The sequence below is a fragment of the Anguilla rostrata genome, chromosome 1, assembly GCF_018555375.3.
Source record: "Anguilla rostrata isolate EN2019 chromosome 1, ASM1855537v3, whole genome shotgun sequence".
NCBI lineage: Eukaryota > Metazoa > Chordata > Actinopteri > Anguilliformes > Anguillidae > Anguilla > Anguilla rostrata.
This window is the reverse complement of record NC_057933.1, coordinates 9,486,297-9,512,361: the sequence shown is the minus strand read 5'-3', so window position 1 is coordinate 9,512,361 and position 26,065 is coordinate 9,486,297. Positions and strand designations below refer to the sequence as shown.

The window sequence follows — 26,065 nt, the reverse complement described above, 5'->3', positions numbered from 1 at the left end:
GTAGTGGTCCATTTCACCCTGCTCTGTGTCTGGAGCTTGTAGGGGCCCCAGTATTCCTGGAGGGAATGTTCCAGAAGTCTGTGTCCACTTATAGCTTCCTGTTTCTTAAGCTGCTGGGGATTGGGGGGAATCTCCCACAGGTGAGCGAGCATGGCGAGGTTCAGAGAGAGCTGGAGAACCTGCAGCAGGAGAACGAAGGGCTGAAGAACCGGCAGACCAATCTGGAGGCGCAGCTGTTGGAGGTTAGTGGTGTTCCTCCTCACCCTTTCTGTCCTCCCATCTCTGTCTTATATCTTGCATGTTCTACATTCATGAAACCCAGTTATCTCTCTTAAGTCTTTGAAGCAGTATCTGTTTCTCTGTCTGGCTTCTCTCTGATTTCCCCATCTCCTGACTTTGACCTCTGACCCCTGACCTCAGCTCTCCCTCTCCCCTGTCTCTTCTCTCGGACCTCCCCATCTCAACCCTGACCTCATCTCTCCTGTCTCTGACCCACCTCTCTCCTCTGCAGGCTCTCCAGGCCCAGCTGGGGGGCATGGTTCCGCAAGCACAACTCCGGTTGCCAGGAGAACGGCGAGGACAGCACCGGGGGGACGAGCTGGGCGGCCGTGGCCTGGAGCTCAACCTGCAGGTAGGAGAGCGCAGTACCACCCCCAAGCACTAGGGGGGAGTCACTGGAAACTTGCACCTTGGGAGCTCTGTCCAGCGCACCATTGTGCCTGAATCGGCAGGCGTTATGATGCAATGTTTTTAGTGTCCTGTTGGTGCAATTCCATTGGCTCAGCCCTGTGTGTTACTGAACCCTGGGTTTAGGTGTCTTTCATCTCACCTCAAGTAGATTGTCATTGTCCTCCACTGCACTCTCGCGCTCTCCTCTTCCATCAGTGGTCCTCCTTATTAAATCAGGTTATGGAGAAATGCATCAGCCTGTGATCTGATTTGCTTGGATTGCACTTGGCTGGGATGTAATGGGATCTGGGGCCTGTTCACTGAATTATCTTTACGGCACTTCCACTCTCTCAAATTCTGGTGCTTCTTCTCTTTGGTACCTGTTCACGAGTCTGTATGGATCTTATGTTTTAGTTTAAACCGAATTTGCACATTCATTTGAATGATAGCAATGCAGGGTATCTCACTAATTTCATAATTAAGTAACTTTACACTTAATTATGGGCTTAATATTACTAATTGCAGTACAATCTCATGTCATGCAAATTGACATAGAAAAACGGTTTTTTATTATATCTAGATTTAATTTTTTCCCTTTATGGAATCCAGTTATAACTGTCAGCCTAAGTCATTGCTGCAACATCCTCCATCAACTTATACTCCAAAATGGGTGCATCCACCCCTTCGTATTTTCATTCTGTAGTCCACAAGTTGTTGCACTGGAGGACAACAAAACTCCAGCAGTTAGTGCAGGCAGTCTCAATTAGCTGGTGGTTTTGCAGTACCCTGTTGATCGAACCCCCTACCCCCTTTTCTTTAACTCATGTAAAATGCTATAATTCACATGATATACCTTAAGGGAGCAAGAGTGTATTACAGCTGCAAAACAAAAACCTTTATGTCGTATTAATTTTTCAGCCTTGTTTCAAAGCATACAGTCCTTGCAATTGCTGTTATTGAGTCACATGGGTAGCTCCCCCCCCCCCCCCCCCAATATCCTGTATTTGCTGTTGTAGAACTGAATGAGTCATGCCGTCAGTAGCTAAAGCTGGTTCTCCATGCAGTCATTTCCTTAAATCATGGTCACCCCTCACCTCTGTAGCTGGCACATCTCATTGGTAGATTTTGTGTACCCTGACTGGTTTCCCTGTGCTGTGCTTTGAAATGTCTGGTCAGAACTCTAGTGACATTACATGCGTTTGTAGTCTCACCCTGTCATTGTAAATGGGCGAGCTGCATAATCTAAGCTGGTGTCTCTCTCTCTCTCTCTCGTGCTCTGTTGGGAAGTCTGCATTCACTGTGAAGTCCTGTCCGGTTCAGAGATCATAGTCTCACTTCTCACCTCCCTTCTGTACTGTGGGTGTATTCAGCCTCTCCTGTGGGTCTGTACTGTAGCTCTGTGCTGTTGACTGACTGGGCTGCTGGGGCAGGGCTGTTCCTCTTGCTCAAATGGGCAAGCAGACCTTGGCAGAAACATTATGGACATGCTGTGTTGAAACTCACTTGAGGCTATGTACTGTATGCGTGTACGTGTGAGTGTGTGTCCTGCGTTTGAGGGCCTGCTAATCCATACCTTGTGGTGGGGAACAAATGCATCTGTCTCTGCCATTTTGTTGTCCTGTGTCTGTGTTTGGCTCTTAGCTGCTCCACTTCTCCCTACAAAATGTCTGGCAGTTGTAATGTGGCCCTTTGACCAGGGTGTGGTGGGCCAGCGTGGGTTTGGTCTCCTAGCGTTGAGCCGGTTGGCAGCATTGAACTGGTGGTACCTTGCGCTGGTGGTAGCGTTGCGGTGGTGCTAGTGATGTGCCGTTGGTAGGGTTGCACCATTGGTAGCGTTGACTTGGTGGTGGCGTTGCGCTGGTGGTGGCTAGCGGGTGGTGATGGTTGGCAGGTGGTTGTGCCCGGGTCAAGTGTACCCTGCCTTCTCTCTCCAGGGCGCGGTGGTGGAGCAGCGGGCAGCACATGCAGACACCTACCGGAGGATCGGCCGACTGTGACCCCGCCCCCCCCCACAGATTCTCACCCCTTTACCCCCTCCCTCCAAAACGATTCACCCCCACATCCCCTTCTCCCGGTCCCAATGTGAGATAGGATATGCCCTTCGCCTAGCCCCCAGCACTGGAAACATAGGCCCCTCTGAGCAGGCTGCACTGCCCCCTCCCTCCTAATCTCTCCTTTTGAAATATGAGAGCTGCACTTTGGGTGTTCAGCACAGTGGAGCAGAAAGCCCAATAACATTGTATTTGGGCAGCAAATTTACTTTTAATGAAGAGACTAATGAACTAATGTAATGAACTGATCAATGTGAGCTGTATTATACAGAATATACTTGAGATGAGTTCATGAAGTCTCTTGTGGATTTAGCCTACGGACCCCAAATGAAAAAAAATCTCCATCTGCTCTACTTTTTTGGGGATCTTCCCCCGTTCCTTAATCATGGCAGTCATCCTGGATATCCATGGAAAACCTCTTCAGAAATGCCTTTGGGGAAATGTAAAAATGTACTGGTACATGATTGTCAAGTTTGACTTGATACTATGACAAATCAGACCCATTATGAACAAATAAATGATTAATAAGGTCATGTCAGGGTACCATGTACCATTTTAGAAGGCTTGTTAGTTTTAACAGTTGATTTTAAACGCTATCTAATGTCTGGGATCTGAAGCTGCAATGAGCCTAAACACCAGTGCATAACATCTTCAAATTTACTGCTGTCAAACTATCAGGTGGTACCATTTCTCAGCTTTGCCTTTGAAGTGGTGTTTCCCCACGATACAGGATTCATCCCACATGACCCAAATATACTGCGCTGTACTTTATGTACTGTGTGGATGCGTTATTTATGTCGTCTTTGACACTTATGACTGAAATGGACTTGTGTGGACTTGTATCAGGTCTCTGAAGTAGTCCGCAGTCAACATTGCTGTAATAGAAGATGGTTGTTGCCCAGGTCAGCTCACCTGTTAATCATTGAACACCTTGTCTGGACTGTAAAATAATCTCACATGAGATATTAGACTTTTGATCTGAGGAAGTGAATTATTCCTTTTTTTTTGTTTGTTTCCAATTTTATCTGCCCTGGTTAAATTTGTTTCACAGTTTTGTACACATACAAAAAAAGGAGTTTTAGAACTTTGCGTTTACCCTGGTTCCTTTCAATGGCAACCCAATGTTCAGTTGACAGCACTATTGAGTTTAATTTTATGCTCTTTATGGTCCCTAACATTCTGGGGACTTGTTTCTTCTAATGTTGTTTAACACTGGTTTATGTCACTTTTTTGTGTGTCGTCGGATTAGTTTAGCACTCATTTTTTTGGAAAGGAAGTCAAACCTCTTATGAAAGAATGCAGTTCCTTCCAATGCATTCGTAACCCACAAAATAACTGTATGAACGGGATGTATGTATTTTATTGTGGCTGAAACTCTGTAAATAGGACACAAAGCATTGCACCCACAACCATACACACCAAATTAAGCTGTGCTACTACTTGGCTACATTTTGACTTGACAGTAGTAATACTTTAATGAATGTTCTCTTTCTGAAGGGTTTTAATTGGCCACTTGAACCCAAAAAGTGAACTTCTATCCAACTCTTCTGCAGAGCTGGCCTGTTCTTTGTACTTTGTCTTGGTATTTGTTTTGTCATTTTGTTTTGTAGCCATTAGAAGTTGTTTTTGACACTTTTTTTGTTTATTCTGTCACTGCTATTTATTCTATACAATATTTTGTTGTTGGTGTTTTTTTCAGATCTTATTTCAATTGGAAGCTTTATGACATTGAAAGAGGATATAGTTTAATTTAATTTCAATTTTATATTAATTTATTTGTTTTTATTGTTTTTATTTATTTAGCTGTTTTTATGTGTTGTGTTGTGTGTCAGAAAATGATTTTTAAATGTGTGTAAGGAACTATGAACAAATAAAGTGTCAGGTTTGAACATGAAATTATAGGCTTTGAATTTTTGTCTTTGAATAGTTTCCATTTATTTAGGTAACTTTTCTGCTGTTATTGTCTTTATCCTGAATCCATTCATAACATCAGTCTGACTGCAATGTCCATTCTGTCACCAGCCTGCTCTTGGACTACTATTGAATTTTGTGTTTTTTGTATTTATCATGAAGCCATATGTTATCCTCTGATCTCACCATCTTACAGTATTTATTATGGTTCAAGTTTGCATTAATGTTTGCAAATAGTTAAAGAAAAAAAAAACACTTGGAATTAATTCATGACCCACAGTATTGCGTTCAAAGGTTTATATCAGATTCTTGAGAATTTAAATAAAGTTATTGAACAAGTTTAATGGCTCTTGCTTGTACTGAAAGCAAAGTTTAATATTGTAAATTCAGATATCCCACCGCAAGAAAATACAGAAGTGCATTTGTTAGGGAGTTCAACAGAGTGCAAAAGAGCATTTTTACTTCTATTCAAAAACATGCCCAATTTATTCCATTTTAACACAAGTTCTAATACAATGAACAAGGCCAAATCCTGTTTAAATTTGCTGCTACGAAGAATTTTAAATGGAAACCATTGGGGTGCACTTTAAATCAGTTCTGTTATTACTCAGTTTGCCAAAAAATAGCACTAAGAAGAATCTGAGTCTAAAAAGTGCAAGATAAAGCACATTTCCATGTTTCTTGGAATGTCACCAAATCTGGCTCAACATGTCATAGAGGACCAGTGTGTCTGCATCATGCAGGTTTTTCTCTATATTAATGCTCAGGTAGTAAGATTAAGTGTTGCACGTCTTTCCACATAAAACAAAAGTCATCGTTGGGTGGAGGAGTTACTTAGAGATGAAACCTGAGGCCAAATTATGAACTGGCAGGATGTGTGACATGGAGACTGCATACCTGAATTACCTGCAAAGGTGAGAAGGATGTGGCAAAATAATTTTTAACAAAATCAGGGTGGTGGTGTTGAAATTGTAACACACTAGCTCGGTTTGGAGGTTGACGTGGTTCGGGTTCTGTGGCCTGTTTTTCACACGGTTGCCTGTCTGTGGGTGTTTCAGGAGGAGCAGGAGGTGAAGCTGATTAAGATGGAGGAGCGCATGCAGGAGGTGGAGCTGAAGCTGCGGAACGTTAAGATGCTCCTGCAGGAGAAGGTGTCGCAGCTGAAGGATCAGGTACGGCGCTGTGCTCCTTGGCTGTCCTCCATGTACTGCGATCCTGAGGAAACCACTAGCTCCTTTACACCATGATATGCTGATGCCTCAGCCCAGGATGGCTTTTCAAATTTACCTAGACCCATCTGGGTTCACGTAGACTTATTAACATGAGTTAAGGTACCGTACTCAAGGGTACGAGAGTTGTATCTCTACATCAGGGCTGCTCAGCCTTGTTCCTGGAGATCTACTGTCATGTAGGTTCTCACTCCAGCCCTAACATGGCACACCTCATTCAGCAGCTGGAGACATCATTGAGCTGCTAATTGGTGGAATCAGGTGTGCCAAATTATGGTTGAAATCAAAACCTACAGGACAGTAGATCTCCAGGAACGTGATTGGGCATCCTTGCTCTACATTGAGTTAAAGCTAAATGTACATGCATGTGGAAATGTATGCACGCAGAGATGTATAAACAGAGTCAAGTAACTACCGTTCAGTAGTTATGACTGTTACATAGGTTCAGAGAGACCTGTGGGGATGTTGGTACACACTGCTGTAACCTGCTGACCCTAGCCTCCGTTTCCGCCTTGTCTTCCATCCCTAGCTGCACAAGAACACCAAGGCGGACATGATGATTAAGGACCTGTACGTGGAGAACGCCCAGCTGCTCAAGGCCCTGGAGATGACGGAGCAGCGGCAGAAGGTGGCCGAGAAGAAGAACTACCTGCTGGAGGAGAAGATTTCCAGTCTCAACAAGATCGTCCGTGACCTGAGCCCCTCTCCGCTCACCGCCATGCCGTACCACTTCAGCCGCTCCTGACGATCCGTGTGAGCGGGCCGCACACGAGCCCCTGAACACGCACTGTCTAACACTGCACACCTGCTAACGCTGCCTACACCTGAACCCTCATCAACATTTTCAGACCCCACTGTTTCCATTGCCATGTGATGTTCTACTCCCTCCAAAAAATCTTTTACTTTTTGGGAACCATTATGTATCTGTGTTGGTGTTGCTGGGACCTTGATATCAGCACAACTGCAGCCAGCTGGGTGGGGGGGGAGGTTTCTTTTTTTCTTTGAGATTACTTTTTTTGTTTTTTTTAAAAACATTTTGCGAGGGGGTGTGTTTAAAATGCAAGAAGTTGCACTTGAGACATTAATTTAAAGGAAAGCGCTTGTCATCTTGGTCTGTTGTACCTTTTTCAAACTCCACTGCTATTTTTCAATAAGCTTCTCTGCTTACATGAATAATATTTCAACTAGGAAACCCTGATGGTAAACTAGACAGTACTTCTAACCATCCTATTAGGGCATAGATATTCTCAGATATTTTATATGTGAGAATATAAATATACTATTTACATCATGGTTATGAATATTGGGAGTAAAACAGAATCTGTGACTATGGCCACGTGGAAACATTTTCCAAGACCGCTTTCGATTGATGAAGGATGTGTATTAAGGCTGAGTACATATTTATTTTATGAAGATATGTACACTAACGCAAATGTTTTACTAAGTTAGTCTATTGTATGAATGGGCACTTCCAATGACCTATGAGTGCTTATGATTTCTGCCATTATCCTTTAAGGTCATATGGCACGATTATGCTAATATGCTTGTGGACAGTGGTTAAAATGATTTTTTTCTGAAAACAAAGTCACACAACATTAAATAGGGGGTCTTTAAATGTGAGCATTTTATTTTTTTTAACATTGTAGAAAATGTCTTGCTAAATGTGAAATTGGCAGTGTAGCCAATTTATTGTGTATGTTCTGTGAAACCAAGGTGAAAGAAATAAGTTGCATTGCACTTTTTTGTTCAGTGCTACTTACAGAAAAAAAGTTTCTAAGACAAGTGTATTTTATACTGCCTAAACAGTGTTCTTGGCTGATTACAACAATCGTTTGAAAGCTGCCTCAGACTACGAGGAGAGAAGGAAAACACTACCTTAAGCAATATGTATGATACTGTGTTTTTGTACTGTATGTCACTCACCATAACTTTTATTATGTTTATTTTCTGTGTACATTGTGTAAACACTGAAGAACTCCATATGGTGTACAGATTGCTCACTGTAAACTGTGAAAACAGGTGTACGATTGGTGGATTCACTTAGCAATATGAGATTGCACAAAAGGGGAATAGGCAAATGTACTACCTGCATATGAATTAAATGCTTGTTATCGATAACATTCCATAATTTATGCTTGAACTGATCATTGAAATTGGATACAATTTTGAAACCGCACCTGAGTTCTCTAAAAAAACAAAATTGGGAAATTTTCATGCAATTGTCCTTTTTTTATTAAAATATTTATTGAAATATAATTGAGTATGTGACCACAAAATTAAGGGAAAGTGTTTTGTAGGCTACACACACCAACAGAATGGCCCTGACACTTTGCTTTTTTAGAAACTACCCAGACTCATTCATTAAGTTTTATTGAATTGAATTCCATAGTCAAAAACTACATTTCCCAGTAGTCCAGTCTGTCAATGAAAGGGAAGTGGACTGGACATTTCTGCTATTTGGAAGTAAAGTGGCGGTTATTGTTGTGTATAGAAGGAAAAATTTTCTGTATTGAAGGCCTGGCTTGAGCGATGTGCTTTAAAGCGGACAGCGCCGAACTAGGAATGTTGAATGGAGGATCACCTATGACAGACAGAAATAAAGATATTTTGTGAATCCTCTGTGTGTGTGTTTGTTTTCATATCCTCAGTCCAGGTTCTCAGAATGAGTGTTTTATACATACAGACATTGTTGTATCTTAAAGTTGCATGTGGTGTTGTTTGAATGCATTATTTACATAATTTGAATGAATTGTTTTATATTTCATTGTTTGAAAAATCATATGTAGTGTTTATATGGTTTAAAATGATTATACATAGGTATTATTTGTTTATGTATTTTGTTGGGTAGCTTTACGATTACAATTTTTAAGTGAAGAGGTTTGAGGTTGTAATTTATAACATCAGTCATGTCTTCAGCAACAATAATAATGACCATTTCAGCAAGAGAAAGTGGAAATGTAGATTAAGAGTTTTTATCAGTTATGTTTAGTGTTGTGTCAATCAACATTCAGCTGTACTATGTCAATAAGAATGGCATATTTATGATGTAAGGAAGGTCATTGCCCTTAATATGTGATCTGGATGTATGACTAGGTATAATCACCATTGATTTCTACACAGATCTCATTAATATGACAGTTGGCTTCATGAAGGGGAACTTCCAAGTATTACTAATATCTTTCTACACATTTCAGCTGGTTTAGGATTTCTAATTCTAGCCATATGGCTAAATGCCGTCATAAATCACCATATAAATCATCCATGTTTACAAATTGATAGCAGACCTATTTAATGAGCATTCGTTCAGAAATTAACATTTTAGTGTACATACTTATACATGTTCCTGCGTTCTAAGCACGCTCACTTAAATTATATGATAAGTGAACGTACAGCCACCAAAACACCCTTTGTAGAAGGACTTACCTATTCAATATTAGATCACATAACCATCAATGTAAATCAGTGCAGCGACTGATAAAGTATGATGATGTGCTGTCGGAGAAAAAAAACAAAATTATTAGGTATGATCATATAAAAATGGAAGACGTTACTTAATTATCGGTGAAAAGTAGCAACCTTTGGATAAATGCAAGACGTTGGCAATGTTATTGCTATGTATTGCCTATATTGGACCTTATTTGTGTTGGTGCTGTCGCAACAAAAATGTGGTCCGGGCCTCCCTCACCCAGAGGGTACTGTTACTATGTTCAAGGTTCAGAGAGTCAGACCTTCCAACCCTCACCATCGGCCCCGGGGCAGAACGCGTGCGTCACCTTTCCCAGAACCCTTCGCGAGTTGGAATCTATGGTTGGAATGAGCGGAGGAGCAAGGAAGTGCGTGGAGTGGAGTGGGGACTGGGGAAAGGACAGAGAGCAACAGGCAGGCTCAAAACAAACTTGTTTTGGGTGTGGGTGTTGAAAGGCACAGGACGCGTCTGTATGCTTTAAACAGTTTTCAAAACTAGACAAAAGTTAGACAATCTCGTTGGGAAACCATTCTATAATTACGCACATAAAGTTAGCTGGCTAGCAGTTTCTGGTCTTTGCTGCCCACTGCCTGGGAGATGAGTTTGCGTAGTGGCCGAGCCTCTCTGTGAAGTTAAAAATGCTCAATTTCCTAAAATTCCCGTTTAAATGTCGTGGTTGTCACACTTCTCCAAGGGCCGTCGAGTTTCTTCCAAAGCATTGATGTGTCCACTCTTTGAGTTATGCTTTCCAGAAAGAAAAGTAAAAACGAAGCGTCGAAACCAGCCGAGGTACACGGAAAATATGTGAAGAAGGAGACTTCGCCACTCTTGAGAAGTAAGTTGTTATTATGTTGAGATTTTGGATTGCTCGCTTGCCTGGTAATTCATGTTATTTTAATTTGTTACATATTTAATTGGTGTTCATTTGCCTTATCTATACATACCTAGCTATCATTTGCTTCAGAAGTTAGGTATCTTTCCTGGGTTTAATTGATGTAATGGGCAGCCAGCTAACTGAGTAGAAACGCTGCTATCTAGCGATGTCATTCACTGCACTCAAGCGAAATTCTGAGGCTGCAGCCAAACTGCTGGGGATGTTTGAAATTTGAGCCCCTTTCATTGGATTTTAACATTTGAGTGTGATTTGCGTAAGCCTAACTTGTGTGGTACTATACAGCTAGCGAACAATGCTAAAATGGCTATACCTCGGAAACTACTCGACTATCAAGCACAGCTGTCAGAGTGTGTAGCCAGCTAGCTAGCCAAATTATGTAATGTTTTGGAAAACAGTTTACCTAATTTTTTTAGTTAACATTCGCATCGGGTTGTCCCCTTCATTTATGTGTATGAATTGTGTAAATTTTCACGTAATGTATTTGGCAATTTCTGGTCTAGAAATGTTCCCAAGTGGTCCTTCAGTCTCAATATCGGTGTAATTATTTCCCTGAAACTATGAATCACTGTAAAAACAATTGTGCGAGTATAATGCCCACATCCACGCGCTTTCAACTGAAGTATATTTCTTGTCTTTTGCAAACGGAGGGCAAGGCTTTGAATGACATGTTACCTGATTGTGTTGCTGGACTTCTGCCTTAGTGACTGAATAAAGTCGTCTGTCATAGTCTTAAAATTTAAATGAAAACCGTGTCCAATTATCTCATCAGGGCAAGAATGATACTTATTCACAGCTGCAGTGCACGACGGGTGTGAAGTTTTAGAAATGCGAAAAATGCTTTGGGCTCAGTTTTCGCCGACCGTTTGCTGTGTACAGCACAGATTTGGTAGAAAACCCAGAAAAAATTTTTGAAAAAAAAACCAGTTAATTCATAATACATTAGTTTTCTAACGGAATCAGTTAACAGTGGTCCCGCTGTTATTATTTCCAAACTATTTATATTTGTTGAGTTGACAAATACCTTATCATTAAATGGGATCTGATCCAAAAGAGATGTGTTGTTATACTGCAAGGCTAAAATATAATTGTGAACAAATTTGGTAATTAAGTTTTACCTCAAGAACACATTTTATTAGTATACCTGTTTAAAGCTAATGTCAAGATGCACATCTGCAAGCCAAATCGAATGTTAACAGGAAATCTAGTTGACACTGGATGGTTGAACAAACATTGTTTGCATGTGATATGACTTCATGCTGTATAATGTTATTTTAGAAGGCTGTGACTTAAGAGTACAGAGACTTGTTATGTGTGGTGTGATTTTGTACGCCATTGGAGGGTTTGTATAGCAGAATGATAGTACAGGTTTTCATAGTCAGGTATTGTAGGGTGGGGCTACAATTAAGATTTTTGCAGTGGGTGCAGTGGGTTTTACGATGGTATTATTATTGTGCTGATGTGCAGCTGGCTCGGTGTTATTTGGTGCGGTGTGGCCTGGTAGGTGGGGTGGGCCAGTAGATATTTTAGGATTGTCCATTAGGTCTTTGTCTAACATGATTGAAAATATTTTGCTGAATATGTAATGTAGGCCCTGGTGTAGTAGGGTATGTTATGGTCTGATGTGTGTGTGCCTCCATGGTAAATTGTAAATTATTCAATTTTTCGAAGGCTTTAACTGTGAAACCCCTGAGCTCATTACAAAGGATGGTCCACCTGGTCTGTGATGTCACTTTGTCTTGAACAGATGGTACATGGAACAATTCTTTCCCAGTTCTACTTGTAGAGTCATCATTGGCTATTACCCAGCAACCTTGAGTCAGCGAGCCAGTCAGAGCTGAATGTTGTGCCTACAGCATTAATTAAACTGCTGTTTATTGTACACGTCAGAAAATGCACTGGCAGTTTGTTTGGCATTCAGTACTCTAAATGTGAAGGCCAGTATTTTTCTAAAATGAAGCAAATTTACATACTTGCATGCCGCATAGTTGAAACACAGACACTTGTTTTGGCTTGTATTTTAAATCGTATAGTTCTGTATCTCTCTCTTTGTGTTTAATTAAAAAGACCCATTGTGCTACTTTGCATTCCCTGTTGTCTCAATTAAGTCTGTTTAGAAAAAGCTTGCGCAACGTGATGAATTGTTACCTCCGCCATGGCATTTTGCTTTACAATATGGCTGCTGTGCACCGAAATATAAAAGCAAAGGTAAAAAGAAACGCCCGACTGGGTAACTTCTTCCTTTTTTCGGGTCCAGGCCTAGTTTTTGCCCACTTTTTCTTTGTGGCAGTTCACTGTTAATAGCACTATGCAAACAAAATAGATTTGATTTGTGATGATGAGAGTACAATTAGCTTCATGCTAAGCTTCTGAAGTATATACATTACTCTCCCTGTTCAGAAAAGCATCATCGGTACAGTGTACCCTGGGCCCAATGATTAATCCCTGAGATTCACTGGTCCTGGTTGGTCAGGTGCTCTCTGGACGATATACAGAGGGCGTAAGACGGAAAGCTTAGAACTGTCCAGTGCAGCGCGTGACCACAACCCTTCATCCGCAAGGTTGCCAGTTCTGCAACCTGCTCAACAGAAATGCAGTTACTGTAACAGAAATGCAGTTACCGAGTGCCTCCATTGTGACAAAATGGTTCCCTGAAATACCCTTTCCGCTCTGTGACTTTCTATATGATGCAAAGGAGAAAAATAAAATGATTAAACGAGCTTTCGTTTTTGAAGCCGACCCTGAGCAACTGTTTTCATGGGTAGAAAGGAGCGTTTAATTTAATAGCAGCGGTTGTGAAAAGGACAGTCCTCCCATAACTACACCGGCGCCATCCCGTACACAGCGTGTACCTGACTGTACGGCCAGTTCCACGAACACAAATTAAAATTTAAATGTTGTTGGCGCTGTGTGGCTCCCCCCTCGGGGAGATTCTGTCGTCTCTCTGACCCCCAGAGAGCAGGGGGACTTGGATATGACTCCGAGCCCAAGCAACGCAAATGAAGCGCAGTGTAAATAAACAGAGTGAGAGAGAGCAGTGCGCCTGACTGCATCACAAAGCCACCTCTCCACCGCCTCTCATCTCACCTGTGCTTTTTTGGTTTTGGTGTACACTACAGCGGCAGCATCGTCAATATAAGTGAATAGGAACGAGCGCGGCGCAATGTAACGTCCGTCCGTTTCCAATTATCCTTCCCACTGTCTCCCGGCACTAATCCTTCAGAGTTTTTGAGCTGTTTCTGTGTGACAAAACGCTTACAGATGGGAACTGAATGGGTCCATTGTCTTGTCTTTCTGTGGTATTTTATTTTGTGCATTGATAGTCTTCCCTTCATCGGAAAGGGTACTAAAAGGTAGTATTTAAGTTGAAATGAAGCGACGGTGATGGTGTATAGCTGTTTGTCTCCGCCTCCGTGGTGCTGAGAGCTCTCGTCTGATTGGTGCAGATCTGATGCCCTCGTTCATCCGGCACGGGCCCACCATTCCCCGGCGCACGGAGATCCCGCTGCCCGAGCCGGGGCCGGGGCCCCTGGCGTACCCCGTGGGCCCCGGCGAGCCCGCGGTGTCGCGGAACAAGAGCTTCCTGCGGAACCCGCCGGCGCGGCCGCCGCACGAGGTGGCGCGGCGGGAGAGCAACCGCCTGTCGGCGCCGCCGTACCTCCCGCGCGGCCTCGGCGAGCTCCCCCACGAGTACGGCGGCTCCTCCCAGTCCTTCCTGTCCGAGGTCAACCCGCTGGCCGAGAACGGGGACGCCGGCGGCGGCGGGGGCGGCGCCCGCTACTACTTCCCGCCGGACCCCTACTACGACCCGCCCCGGCGGCCCAGGCAGAGGCACGTGCCCGACCGTTTCCACGACGACTACCGGTACTACGAGCACGGCGAGCAGAACTTCCAAAGAGTGCCGCATACCTCACAGGCCCCGAGCAGACACCCAGTGGGTAAGCCCCGCCCGCCCTCTGCCTCGCCATGGCGACAGCATGCCTCACCATGGCGACAGCTGCTCGTCCTGGCACCGCAGCACAGCGTAGCTCTTCCTCCGGCACACCTGCCTGGCTTATTTCAATCGATCAAAAGACCATGTAATGCATCCCTGCCTCAGTAAAAGACCTACGTAGCTTATTTGAAGCCGGATATTTGAGCTTGCACTCAAATGCTCAAGGTGTCTCAGTGGAAGTGTTAAGATTACATTAGCAACGGATGCTTTTCTCTCTAACGTCCTGCTTAGGCGTTTCAGGGCCTCCATACAGTGTAGAATACACTCCCATTGAAGATACATTAGCCTACATTATGACTACACATAAAATCTGGAAATGCTGAAGGGTTTTATTATTGGGATGTTATTCTAGACATACCTGCAATGAATTATGGAAAGGTGAAAGCTGGATTGATGGGATGGCAGGGCTCTTTTGAAGTTTGATCATGTGACTGATTGTGTAGCCTGTATGTGACACGCACACACACACACACGCACACGCTGTATGGGCGCTGCGTATCGGGCGCCGCGTGCGCGCCGATGCCGGGGGAAGGCTGCCGAATCACCGCGCGCTCCTGGGAGCGGCGAAGCTGTCCTGGCACGGCGCGGTGACGGCAGCGTTTCTGCACGCGGCTGGAATGTCGGTTTACCCTCGCCTGCGAGCTGTGCGGCTCTCAGCTCCTCTCCTGTGGGGGCTTTTCTTCACTTTTTCCCTTTCTCTTTCCTCCTCCTCTCCCCCCACCCCCTTCCTCTCTCCGTGTCTCTTTCTCTCTCACTCTCTTTCTCACTCTGTCTCTATTTCTTGCTCCCTGTCTCCTGTTTTCTTTCTCACTCTCTCTTTCTCTGTCTCTCTCTTTCTTGCTCTCATCCTGTCCCCCACTTTCTCTCTCCCCCTCTTTCTTTCTGTCCCTCCCTCATACTCGTCCCCTCTCTCTCTATCCCTCCCTCCCTCTCTCTCTCTCTCTCTCTCTCTGGCTCTGACAGTATTTTCCCATGTTCCCATCACTGTGGCACTCATGTATTCTGATGTTCTAGCGTTTCCTGTTTGTACAGTGTGCAGAACTGAAAGCTTGCTATTGGATTGTGGAGTTTCTTTTTGCACATTCTTTATCACCAGGGCTGCAGTTACTGCAACATTAACCTTTGGACAAATACACCTTTACAAACAGCCATACTAATTACAGGTTCCCTCAATTTTCTGTAGGCTTGTACTGCAATTATTTGTCCCCAGGATGAGGAGAGTGCTGATTCTGTAGGTAATGAGTTATTGTTTTTCTGTGTGCCGTTACTGTCGCTGTGTTAGAAAAACAGTTCAGCCACTAAAACATGGGGGCTGTCCAACCTCTAAATAGTTTTTTTGGGTGTTGACTTTCAGGGATAGTGTCTTGAATGCACTAGTAGTGCTTTTAAAGTAAACTTGCCTGTTTGTTTTCACGAAGAGCATTGTGGCCAACAACCGGTGTAATACTTTCTGCCTTTAAGTCAGCAAATATGCTGTAGTTACACTCGGTATTAAGAAAACAAGATTATAAGCCTTTTATTCCTATTGTCTTATGCAGACTTATTCTCTGCAGGACCCTCCTGTGACAGTCTAACATGATTCCTTTGTGATACTCTTTATACTGGCATTTAGTTGAAGCAGATTTCAGCAAGTGGTTACCTAGTACACATTTTTACAGTGAGTGTTATCCTGTGCAATTTACTAGCGTACTAACCAGTGCTAGTGTTTGTGCAGTGCTGCAAAGTAGATTTATGTGCCCCCCTCCCCCCCAAAAACCTGTGGTTTTGGTGCAGTTTACATCACTCCCCTCTCTCACCCATAATAACCTCACGGTCACAGGCCTCTCCTGGTGATGGAGCGGACTGTCCAATGGCAGGCCGCTACCTCTGAGTGTTTTCCACTAGAATAAAAACCGCCGTCCTCGTACTGAGGCCGAGGTAGCGGGGGAGGTTGTGTCATGTGAAAGAATGTGCCAGTAATCACAATCGCTCTTGAGGAGGATGCTTTTTTTTTTTCTTCTTCTCCATGTGGTGAAAGTTTAGCGAATGTAGGCTGTTCCTGGGCTGGTGCCTATATTGGCTTGACATTACTTCTGCTGGAAGTGCTGCAGAGAATGTGCCTGAGTGCGTAATGTGGAAATGAGGGAGTTAAGTGCGCGCTGTGGGAGCGCTTGTCAGTGATTGGTCTGTTCTGCCCGCTCGTTTCCAGCGCTCGGGTTTGTCTTGGACGGCCGGCTGCGTGGCGTGGGGTTTGGCATCGTTTCGGGGCTGGATCGGGCCTGCGGGGCAGGAGGAGGTCCCGTCCCAGGCGCTCTGGCTTTGATGTGGGCCTCTCTGTGCCCCGCCCACTGCGTTCCACCCCTAGCCACACCCCCCCCTCCCCCCACCTCCACCAGAGGTTTACTGAATGTAAATACAGGGGTTTAGATATTCATTCTCTTGAGGAGTGTTTAATTCACTCAGCAGTGCTACCCGCAACGCTCTTCTGCTGAGAAGTGTTTTTGTAATACTGTGCGCTTCAGGCACAGAGGCGTCGCTCACATTTCCACATCTGCATATTTCTGTGGTAGTGGGAGGCGGGACGCTAGGCGCTGCCCGTAGCTGTTTGGGTGACTGTTGCCCCTGGCGCTGCCCGTAGCTGTTTGGGTGACTGTTGCCCCTGGCGCTGCCCGTAGCTGTTTGGGTGACGGTTGCCCCTGGCGCTGCCCGTAGCTGTTTGGGTGACGGTTGCCCCTGGCGCTGCCTGTAGCTGTTTGGGTGACTGTTACCCCTGGCGCTGCCCGTAGCTGTTTGGGTGACTGTTGCCCCTGGCGCTGCCTGTAGCTGTTTGGGTGACTGTTGCCCCTGGCACTGCCCGTAGCTGTTTGGGTGACTGTTGCCCCGGTGCTGCCCGTAGCTGTTTGGGTGACTGTTGCCCCTGGCACTGCCTGTAGCTGTTTGGGTGACTGTTGCCCCTGGCGCTGCCCGTAGCTGTTTGGGTGACTGTTGCCCCGGTGCTGCCCGTAGCTGTTTGGGTGACTGTTGCCCCTGGCGCTGCCCGTAGGTGTTTGGGTGACGGTTGCCCCTGGCGCTGCCCGTAGCTGTTTGGGTGACGGTTGCCCCTGGCGTCCGCTGCAGTTCTCTCTCCTCACTGTGGAGCTCCCTCACACACGGGCAGCCAGCTTAGAGCCCTGAACTGATCTCAGGACTGAGGTCCATGTTTGGAAAATGGGTTTGGAGCACCCAGACCTCTCAGTCTGGAGTTAAAGGAACTGATCCTCGCCTTTATTTCAGTCTGTGTCTGTCCTGCAGCCATCACCAGCTCCTCTTCTCCTTCTGAAGTGTGGCCGCTGAACTGTGTTCTCTCTGCCTCGCGTCGGCGTCTCGTTGACGGAAAGGACTCGGGTAAACGGCGACGTGCTCAAATTGCCGGGGGAGGGAATGTTTTTGGGAAGGAGGAGGGAGGGGGATGCGTTTTGGTGGAACGCTCTGACATTCCAGCGCCGTGCTCGCCCGCTGGCCCGGGGGGGGACTCTCATTCGCCTGCAGAATTTACCGTCTCTGGCTGCTGCTTCTCAGCTCCTTCTTTTTGCCCTTTTTTTTTCTTTTTTAGAAAATACTCCTTCGTTTCTGCTGTAATGGCACCATATTTGATAGAGGTGCTTACATGATCTCCAAACATACATATCTAATAAATGTCTGTTAAATTTATTTTCGTATTTAAAGTTAAATACAGTACGGGCCTAGCACTGTTGTGGTTTGTGTAAGAATGCAAGTGCAGCTGCTGTCTGTTGGGTGAAAAAAAATGTCGTTTTCATTTTTCTACAGCAGACTTTTATGAGAAGTGGGAGTGTGTGGGGAGTTGAGACAGCTGTGCTATTACTGTATATGCTGCCGGTTATATATCACACTCCTGCTGCAAGCAGCTCATTCCGTATGCTGTCCTAACATCAACCCCATCAGTCAGAGCCCCTGTACCACAGTCTGTACTCTTCAACCCCATCAGTCAGTGCCTCTGTACCACAGTCCGTACTCTTCAACCTCATCAGTCAGAGCCCCTGTACCACAGTCCGTACTCTTCAACCCCATCAGTCAGAGCCCCTGTACCACAGTCTGTACTCTTCAACCCCATCAGTCAGAGCCCCTGTACCACAGTCCACCCTGAACACAAAGCAGCAGACCTGCTGCTGTCGAGTGTGGGATGGGGTTATCTTGGATATCAACAAATAATATTTTTAATGTGCCAACTTTGGAGTGTGCGGAACTTTCATTCAATTTTCCATGGCCAAAGCCCTTACACAGTGTTCTGCTGACCTGTGGGGAGTCTGAGCGTCCAGTGCTTGGGTGTTTCCTCTTGTCGACAGATGCATTTTTAGTCCAGGGCGTTCGCTGTGTATATTATTGTTTTTTGCCGGGGTTTACAAACAGTTGACCTTGATGGTAGCGGAGCCATTCTCTGCAGTCTATCACTGAATGGGGACTGGGTGAGGGTCAGTGCTGTGGGCGTGGGTGAGGGTCAGTGCTGTGGGAGTGGGTGAGGGTCAGTGCTGTGGGCGTGGGTGAGGGTCAGTGCTGTGGGCGTGGGTGAGGGTCAGTGCTGTGGGAGTGGGTGAGGGTCAGTGCTGTGGGCGTGGGTGAGGGTCAGTGCTGTGGGAGTGGGTGAGGATCAGTGCTGTGGGAGTGGGTGAGGGTCAGTGCTGTGGGCGTGGGTGAGGGTCAGTGCTGTGGGCGTGGGTGAGGGTCAGTGCTGTGGGAGTGGGTGAGGGTCAGTGCTGTGGGCGTGGTGAGGGTCAGTGCTGTTGGCGTGGTGAGGGTCAGTGCTGTGGGCGTGGGTGAGGGTCAGTGCTGTGGGCGTGGGTGAGGGTCAGTGCTGTGGGCGTGGGTGAGGGTCAGTGCTGTGGGCGTGGGTGAGGGTCAGTGCTGTGGGCGTGGGTGAGGGTCAGTGCTGTGGGCGTGGGTGAGGGTCAGTGCTGTGGGAGTGGGTGAGGGTCAGTGCTGTGGGCGTGGGTGAGGGTCAGTGCTGTGGGCGTGGGTGAGGTCAGTGCTGTGGGAGTGGGTGAGGGTCAGTGCTGTGGGGTGGGTGAGGGTCAGTGCTGTGGGCGTGGGTGAGGGTCAGTGCTGTGGGCGTGGGTGAGGGTCAGTGCTGTGGGCGTGGGTGAGGGTCAGTGCTGTGGGCGTGGGTGAGGGTCAGTGCTGTGGGCGTGGGTGAGGGTCAGTGCTGTGGGAGTGGGTGTGTGTGGAGATCTCAGCCTTCCTGATTTACGCCGTTTCCTCTCAGAAGCAGCGCTAGTTCAGACTGCACCGTCTCCCTGGTCTGGCTCCGGCTATTTTAAAAGCGCTTTGCAGCCCGCGGTGCAAAGTCGGCCAGCCCGGCTCCAGGGAAGCACCAGCGCTTTGCCCCGCCTCCCCCCCCCGCCCCAAATCCAAGCATGTAATTTCTCGAGATGATCGATTCACGACCTCCGTTTTCCAGTTGACCTTGTGGTTTTAAGTGCAGTCAGAAGCCCAGAAAGTGACCTCTCCCATCCACTGTTGCCATGGGACTGCGTGTAACCCATAATTCTTACGGCGGGTTTGTCCATAAATGAAACCTTGCTCATTAAAGTGTAACGAGTTTAAAATGATATACTGTTTTTTTCCCCCCCTATATTTAAAAAAATTATTAAATAGGTTATATTACATAACTTGGTTTTATTGAATAGCATATTGGTGCAATCATTTTACTATTTGGGGTAATTAAAAGCCACCAGTCCTTTGAGGAAATGCCCAGATGGGTGCTGCGGATTGTAGTCGAGTATTTAACTTTTTGCTGGTAGGTTTTTTTTGGAATGCTTTTTCAAAATTCTACGCCTGTGTTCTAGAACTCCGGTGTTTCCAGGAGTGATTGTTACATCAGCATTAGAATGTTCATTTAAGAACATTCTGATCTCATAATTTGTGATCTTACACCTAAAGGGTTAATCTTAGCCAAAGTATTGTGTGCCATTGTGAAGAAAGGTGAGAGCAGGTGCAGTAATGGTCCACAGGGAGGATAAGCTCTGGACTCTGTGTTTCCCCTTCTTGAGCGGGCCCAATGTGTTTGTTTTGTCAGTGCACTCGCTCGCTGTAGGAATTTTCTGGTTTGGGTCCAGTCGTCTGGAATGCGTGGAAAGCACTCGTGCTCCGCGCCGTCGCTCTGCGGCCCGCCGTTGTGACACGCGCAGCTGGGTCGCCGTTGGGTCGGAGCGCCGGGAGGGCCGGAGCGTTCAGGACTCCTGCGCTGGTCCCTGGAGCCTGTGCCGGTCCCTGGAGCCTGTGCCGGTCCCTGGAGCCTGTGCCGGTCCCTGGAGCCTGTGCCGGTCCCTGGAGCCTGTGCCTCTTCAGCAGCGGGGGCTTGGGCGGAGGCCAATCAGACGCTCCGCTCTCCAAACCAGTTCTCTCTGCCTGGGGACTGAAGCCTGGGGGCTCAGTTGCTTGGCTAATTGTGCGATGCTGGATCTGTCCAGCACAGGAATCGAATGTTAGGCAGTAAATAAATTCCTTTGACTTAGTGCTGGGAGTGCACATTCACAGTGCTCTGCGTTTTGCATGGAGCGCACTAGTTTGCTTTGAGTGTGAGTATTGTGAATAATTTCAGCTGAGAATTCCAAGCAAGCCATACAGAAAAGAATGGGGATGACCTCAGAGGGTGGTCTTTATCCTACATGTTAATTTGGAAATGCAGTGATCCATGGGTGTTCCATAGAGCTTGCTAACTGGTGAGACCTACATCTTGCACATGTACAGCCTGTTTCTGTCGCCTTTGCTTGCACTGTCAGTGTGAAAGGAACACGTCTGTCTGCCGGCTTTCTCTCATCTGCAGGGACATCGCACTTTACTACACGACAGCTGTGATAACTCACTGCCCGCCCACCCGTTTCTCCAGTGTCTGTGTAGATACAGCGTAGATCCACCTTTTTTTTCTCCAAGAAATTTCTCAACATGAAACTGAAAGGACATTTTTGTTTAGCTCATAAATTTGTTGTTCACTTGTACTCTGTGAGCCACTGCTAGGCAACCTGCAATTTGCTGAATGGCGAGTGACATCACTCGCTGATAACACCTGCAGACCGCAGGCACCTCACAGGTGTGTGTGACTCCTGGCCCTGGAGAGGGGTGAGGAAGCCAGGTGGGCTCAGATTACTGTGTAATCTTCCGTTTTAACTGTTCGGGAAGCAGTAAAAACACCTCTTCCTGTGGTTCTCCCGGACCAGGTTGACCGAGACCTCGTCTGTGGTTCACTAATGCCACGGTAACCATGGGAACGCTCTGGATGAACCCGTCTCTCCCGTGTCTCACTACTGTAGACCCCCTCCCAGTGACCCTGCCCAGAGTGGGACCAGCTGGTGCTCCAACCCGCTGTGATACAGTGCCCTGCGTTTACTGCCTCTGACCTTCGACCTCTTGTGGGCGTCTCTTCAGGGATAGGGCGGATTCAGGCCAAGTCTCTGGGGAACCTGTCCAGCCCCAGCGGGGAGGACCTGCCCCTGCCGGCGGGGTGGACGGTGGACTGGACCATCCGGGGGCGGAAGTACTACATCGACCACAACACCAACACCACCCACTGGAGCCACCCTCTGGAGAGGGAGGGGCTCCCCCCCGGCTGGGAGAAAGTGGAGTCGGCCGAATTCGGGGTCTACTACGTGGACCACATCAACAAAAGGGCGCAGTACCGACACCCATGTGCACCGAGGTACTGCAGACGGGACATTCAGTTTGGTTAACCACAGGCTCAGAGTCACAGTGTAATGTCATCAGATTCACTTGTTTTGGCTGTTACTCATTATTCAGCATTGATATTCTGGTGGAATAACTGAAATGTTTGTGTGATGATGTTTTTTTTATAAAGGATGAAGCTGAGTGGAAAAGTAAACCCTTCATGTGACTTGCCTGCCCCATAGCCCCAGTCATGTGACTTTCCTGAAATTCTCCCCTCCCGCAGCGTTCCTCGCTATGACCAGCCCCCACCCCTCCCACCGCCAGTCACGTATCAGCCCCGCCAGACCGACCGAAATCAGCCCGTCCTGGTGCCAGCAAACCCCTACCACACCGCTGAGATCCCAGACTGGCTGCAGGTGTACGCCCGCGCACCCCTCAAGTAAGGCCCCTAACATACATACCTGTATGATAGTGTACCATGCATACATGCTTGAGCATATGTGTGCATGCATACATACGTGCATGTATACATATGTGCATAAATATGTGCACACGTATGTGCATGCGTATGTAAGAACATACATACTGTACAATGAAATGTGAGCATCTGGCCACAAGGCTCCTTGTGAAGAGTGAGTGTAGCAGTGTCTGGGCTCTGCACCGGGGCTGCATGCTGGTTTATGTGCTGACCCCTGACTCTCCTGCGCTCACTCACTGCAGACCCTGCGACCCCGGCCATGCCGTTCCGTACCATGAACAAAGCCAGCTTTCTCAGTGCCCTCCTGAGCCTCCGCTTAACCTCTCTCTCTCTAGCTGAGCCTCTGCTGTACAGATGAGTCATGTTCTAGAGGAGAATCTCAGAGAGTCAAACTTCAGCTAGTGGGCTCAGTGCCTAAATGAAATGCAAGCAAGCGTATTATTGTATTTCCAGGAATTTCTGCCTCCCAGTGGCTAGGTTTCACACAAGAGGCCACACAGTACTGCAGGAGAGCTAGCTAGCGGCCAGAGGAGAGGCGTATCTCTCGCTGACGATAGCTGCTTACCTGTGCGGTCCACTGTGCGCCCTTGGGCACAGCAATGCAATACCCAAGAAGCCCTGGCTGGCTTTGACCTTTGAAGAGCAGGTTTTTTTCATTATAAGTCAGTGTTCTAGAACTCCATTGCTTTCATTTACCAGCAGTGATTGTTACATCAGCATTAGAATGTTCAGTTTGGAACGTTCTAATCACAGCTGTGTGGTTAGAATGTACTTGACTGTAGGAATATCCATCTAATATCTAGGCCTTATGGCCCAGCCTGTGCTGGTAATGGCGAGAGCATGCCCCCTGACTGCCCCCCCGTGCCTGGTCTCCTTGCAGGTACGACCACATCCTGAAGTGGGAGCTGTTCCAGCTGGTGGACCTGGACACGTACCAGGGCATGCTGAAGCTGCTCTTCATGAAGGAGCTGGAGCGCATCGTCAAGTCGTACGAGGCCTACCGGCAGGCCCTGCTGTCCGAGGTGGACACGCGCAAGCAGCGCCAGCAGTGGTACGCCCAGCAGCACAGCAAGAACTTCGGTGGGAACATGTGAGCACGCGTGTGTTAGCGCCGCACGTGTGTTAGCATCGCGCGTGTGTGAGCCTCGCGCGGGCCCCCGTGCCCCGCGGGGGGGGGGCTGGTTGTCAGTGCAGCGCGGCGTGGCTGCACACGCTCCCATCCCAGTTTTCTTATTTTATTTCTTTTTTTCTTTTCTTTTTTTTTAAACGGTCGCCTTCGTACCAAACGCATCTGTGCCTCTGCTGGATCCAAATTAGCAGCCAAATGATAGGGCTGGAGGTCTGCTCGGCCTAAGATGTGGGTTCACTAGAAGCGATCTGGCATGCCGGGAACTCCCGCCCCCCCCCCCCTTCAAACGTTTGGGGGGAGGAGAACGGTGGCAGCAGCTCTGCTCAGAGAGCTGTAAGTCACTCAGTAAGTGAACGGCTCTGATGAATCTGGCGCCTGGACACTTTTACAGGGGTGCAAAGGGTCTGTGATTCCAGCTTACGGTCTGTAAGAGTGCCCAAAAACTGTGCCTTTTTATTTTTTTTTTACAGGAACCGTTTTCTCTTTCACTCTCTTCTGCTCTTTCTCTCCCTCTCTCTCACTCTTTCCATCATTCTTTTTCTCTCCCTTCCTCCCTCTCTCTCCCCCCTTCTTTCTCTCCCCTCTCTCTCTCACTCTTTTTCTCTCCCTCCCTCCCTCTCTCATACCCGTTTCTCTTCAGTGGCTGAGCTGTTCTGCTGTTCTGTACAGATTCTGCAGTTTCACCCCCCATGTGTTTTTAACGTATCGACCGCTACATGAATATTTTTATAATCATTTAATTATTTTTTCACTTTTAATTGGCGGCCGTAGCCCAACTAAGCGACACTAAGCTGTCCGTGAGAGAGGGTGAAATATGTGTTGTTGTGTGTGTGTGCGCGTGTGTTTACGAATTTTTCATTTTGTATTGTTGACAATTTTGGTCTCTGACAATCTTCCCTATTCTGATTGTCCCGCATAAGAATTAATTTTTGATATGGAATATGTCTTTATTTAAAGACTGTAAATTCATAGGCAAAAAGCATCACATTTGATGCAGTGTGTGGTCTGAGCAACTCTTAGCTCTCGGCATTATTGTATGTAATTGTTATCTTTATTATTATTATGCTGTATATAATATGGTATACATAAGCTACTGGAAATATCATTGCAATACACTAAAAGCACAGATGCCTGAAGATGCCTTAGCTTTGCCTATGTTATTTATACTTTATTGCATGGTGTGTACAATATCAATCCCTCCCTTTTGAGGATACAGTACAATCTGAACTTCAAAAAGGAGATTGAAGATACGAGTTAAAATCCCAGCATTGGCTTTTTTTTGTGCTTTTTACCACTTTTCTTCCAATAGCATATCAGCCCTCATACATGGAGCCTCACCCAGAGATTTGGGAAAGTGCACACAAGCCCGTGCCCTTCTCTGAGTGCACGTTGCCAAGCGCCGCTTCTTACCAAACCCCAGCTCACGCTCGCTAAGACGCTTTTCATGTGCAGCTCAGCAGGCGGAACCGCAGGTACCTGGCCCACCAGTGGGTGTCGCTAGAGAGCAATGAGACATGGGTCCCCGCTGACTGAACCCTTCTCAACTCTAGGTTTTGCTAAAAACCAAATGTGCATCGCCCAGCAGGGCTACCGGTCTCAAGTTCCAGCCAATCAGAAACTCCTCAGCGCTCGGTTCAGCAAAGCCAACAGCCAGGAGTCCCAAACCCCAATGGTGTTGGCACTGGCACACTTTACAGCTAGAATGAGAATGGAGCCTTACCCATGTGAGCCACCCAGCAGTCCCTTCATTGGCTTAAAAAATAACTAAATCTATCTGTAATTATGAAAAAACAAAAACTTGCTGGGTTCCTTCGTCGCAGGTTCAAGTCACCCAAAGGAACTGAAGTGCAAGTGACCCAGAGCCTGCTTTCCGTTTCCGCTTTCTACCACTTGGTCCTGCTCCCCATGTTCAAAATGAAGAGGAGCACACTCCCGCTTTGTGCCGATTGGCCGTGGTGTTGTGTTCACGCAAATTGCTCCCCAGCAAGCGGCTGTTTCCACTGCTCCTTGCAAAGGTTCCGTTTGAACGCTTGCTTTTCTTTCAGAATGGAAGAGGGCTTGCTCTTCGACCCGATGGTCAGACGCGTATCCAAGGGGATACGATTTCATGTTCATTACTGTTAACAGTATTGAGTTCTGAAAAGCAGCTATCAATAAATTATCTGAGCCACCGTCTTTCATTTCTTGGCCATCAGCATTTATGCAGACGTGATTATGATTTGCGTGGGACTTCGTCGGTCACAACCCAGTTCAGTTTTTTTTTTTTTTTTTTGAGAATAAAGAAGTTCTCTATAAAAAAGTTTCTGATTTCCTCATTGAAAATGGTTGTGTGAAGTTATGGATGTATCCATGTACATGCCTCATCATGTAGACAATGGGACATTTCAGGAAGTGGGGGAAAAACTCACTCTTTTCGGGTGCTCATTAGGTCAGCAGCATTGTGCCAGAAAGCGTAGTGTTATACAGCATGTACGGCTTATCGTGTGCGGACTGGAAATGAGCTGAGAATTCGCAGCCTTCACCTGGAGAGCATTTCATTTGGATCAGTTTGGTTTAAGTCCGTTTGCCCAGAACAGTACAGCAATGGCATTTTACCACGAGAAGCCATGAC

General features: G+C 46.6%; 2 protein-coding genes across 3 annotated transcripts in view; both read left to right on the top strand.

Annotated features, from left to right (window-relative positions):
• Window positions 1–8,474, top strand: part of nin (ninein (GSK3B interacting protein)) — a 34,769-nt gene extending 26,295 nt beyond the window's left edge. The window contains exons 26-29 of one of the 2 annotated variants that reach the window (XM_064321004.1): window positions 141–242; window positions 512–631; window positions 5,690–5,803; window positions 6,390–8,474. In XM_064321004.1, coding sequence (XP_064177074.1) covers window positions 141–242; window positions 512–631; window positions 5,690–5,803; window positions 6,390–6,605 — 552 coding nt within the window. In that variant the 3' untranslated portion in view covers window positions 6,606–8,474. Of the gene's footprint in view, window positions 1–140; window positions 243–511; window positions 632–2,603; window positions 4,617–5,689; window positions 5,804–6,389 lie in introns of those variants that run through there. The other variant, XM_064321012.1, reaches the window with a different exon arrangement.
• A 1,126-nt stretch (window positions 8,475–9,600) lies between these two features.
• sav1 (salvador family WW domain containing protein 1) lies at window positions 9,601–24,594 on the top strand. The gene is made up of 5 exons (XM_064320990.1): window positions 9,601–10,161; window positions 13,665–14,156; window positions 21,611–21,881; window positions 22,131–22,286; window positions 23,206–24,594. Exons 1-5 carry the CDS (start codon window positions 10,068–10,070, stop codon window positions 23,417–23,419), a joined length of 1,227 nt encoding a protein of 408 aa, XP_064177060.1. The 5' UTR covers window positions 9,601–10,067; the 3' UTR covers window positions 23,420–24,594.
• Window positions 24,595–26,065: the final 1,471 nt, after the last annotated feature.

Bases quoted from the DNA above. Each gene is read 5' to 3' on its own strand.
- sav1 (XM_064320990.1), top strand. From the start codon at position 10,068: ATGCTTTCCAGAAAGAAAAGTAAAAACGAAGCGTCGAAACCAGCCGAG. The intron at 21,882-22,130 runs GTACTGCAGACG...CCCCTCCCGCAG, and splicing joins CGACACCCATGTGCACCGAG to CGTTCCTCGCTATGACCAGC. The intron at 22,287-23,205 runs GTAAGGCCCCTA...GTCTCCTTGCAG, and splicing joins TACGCCCGCGCACCCCTCAA to GTACGACCACATCCTGAAGT.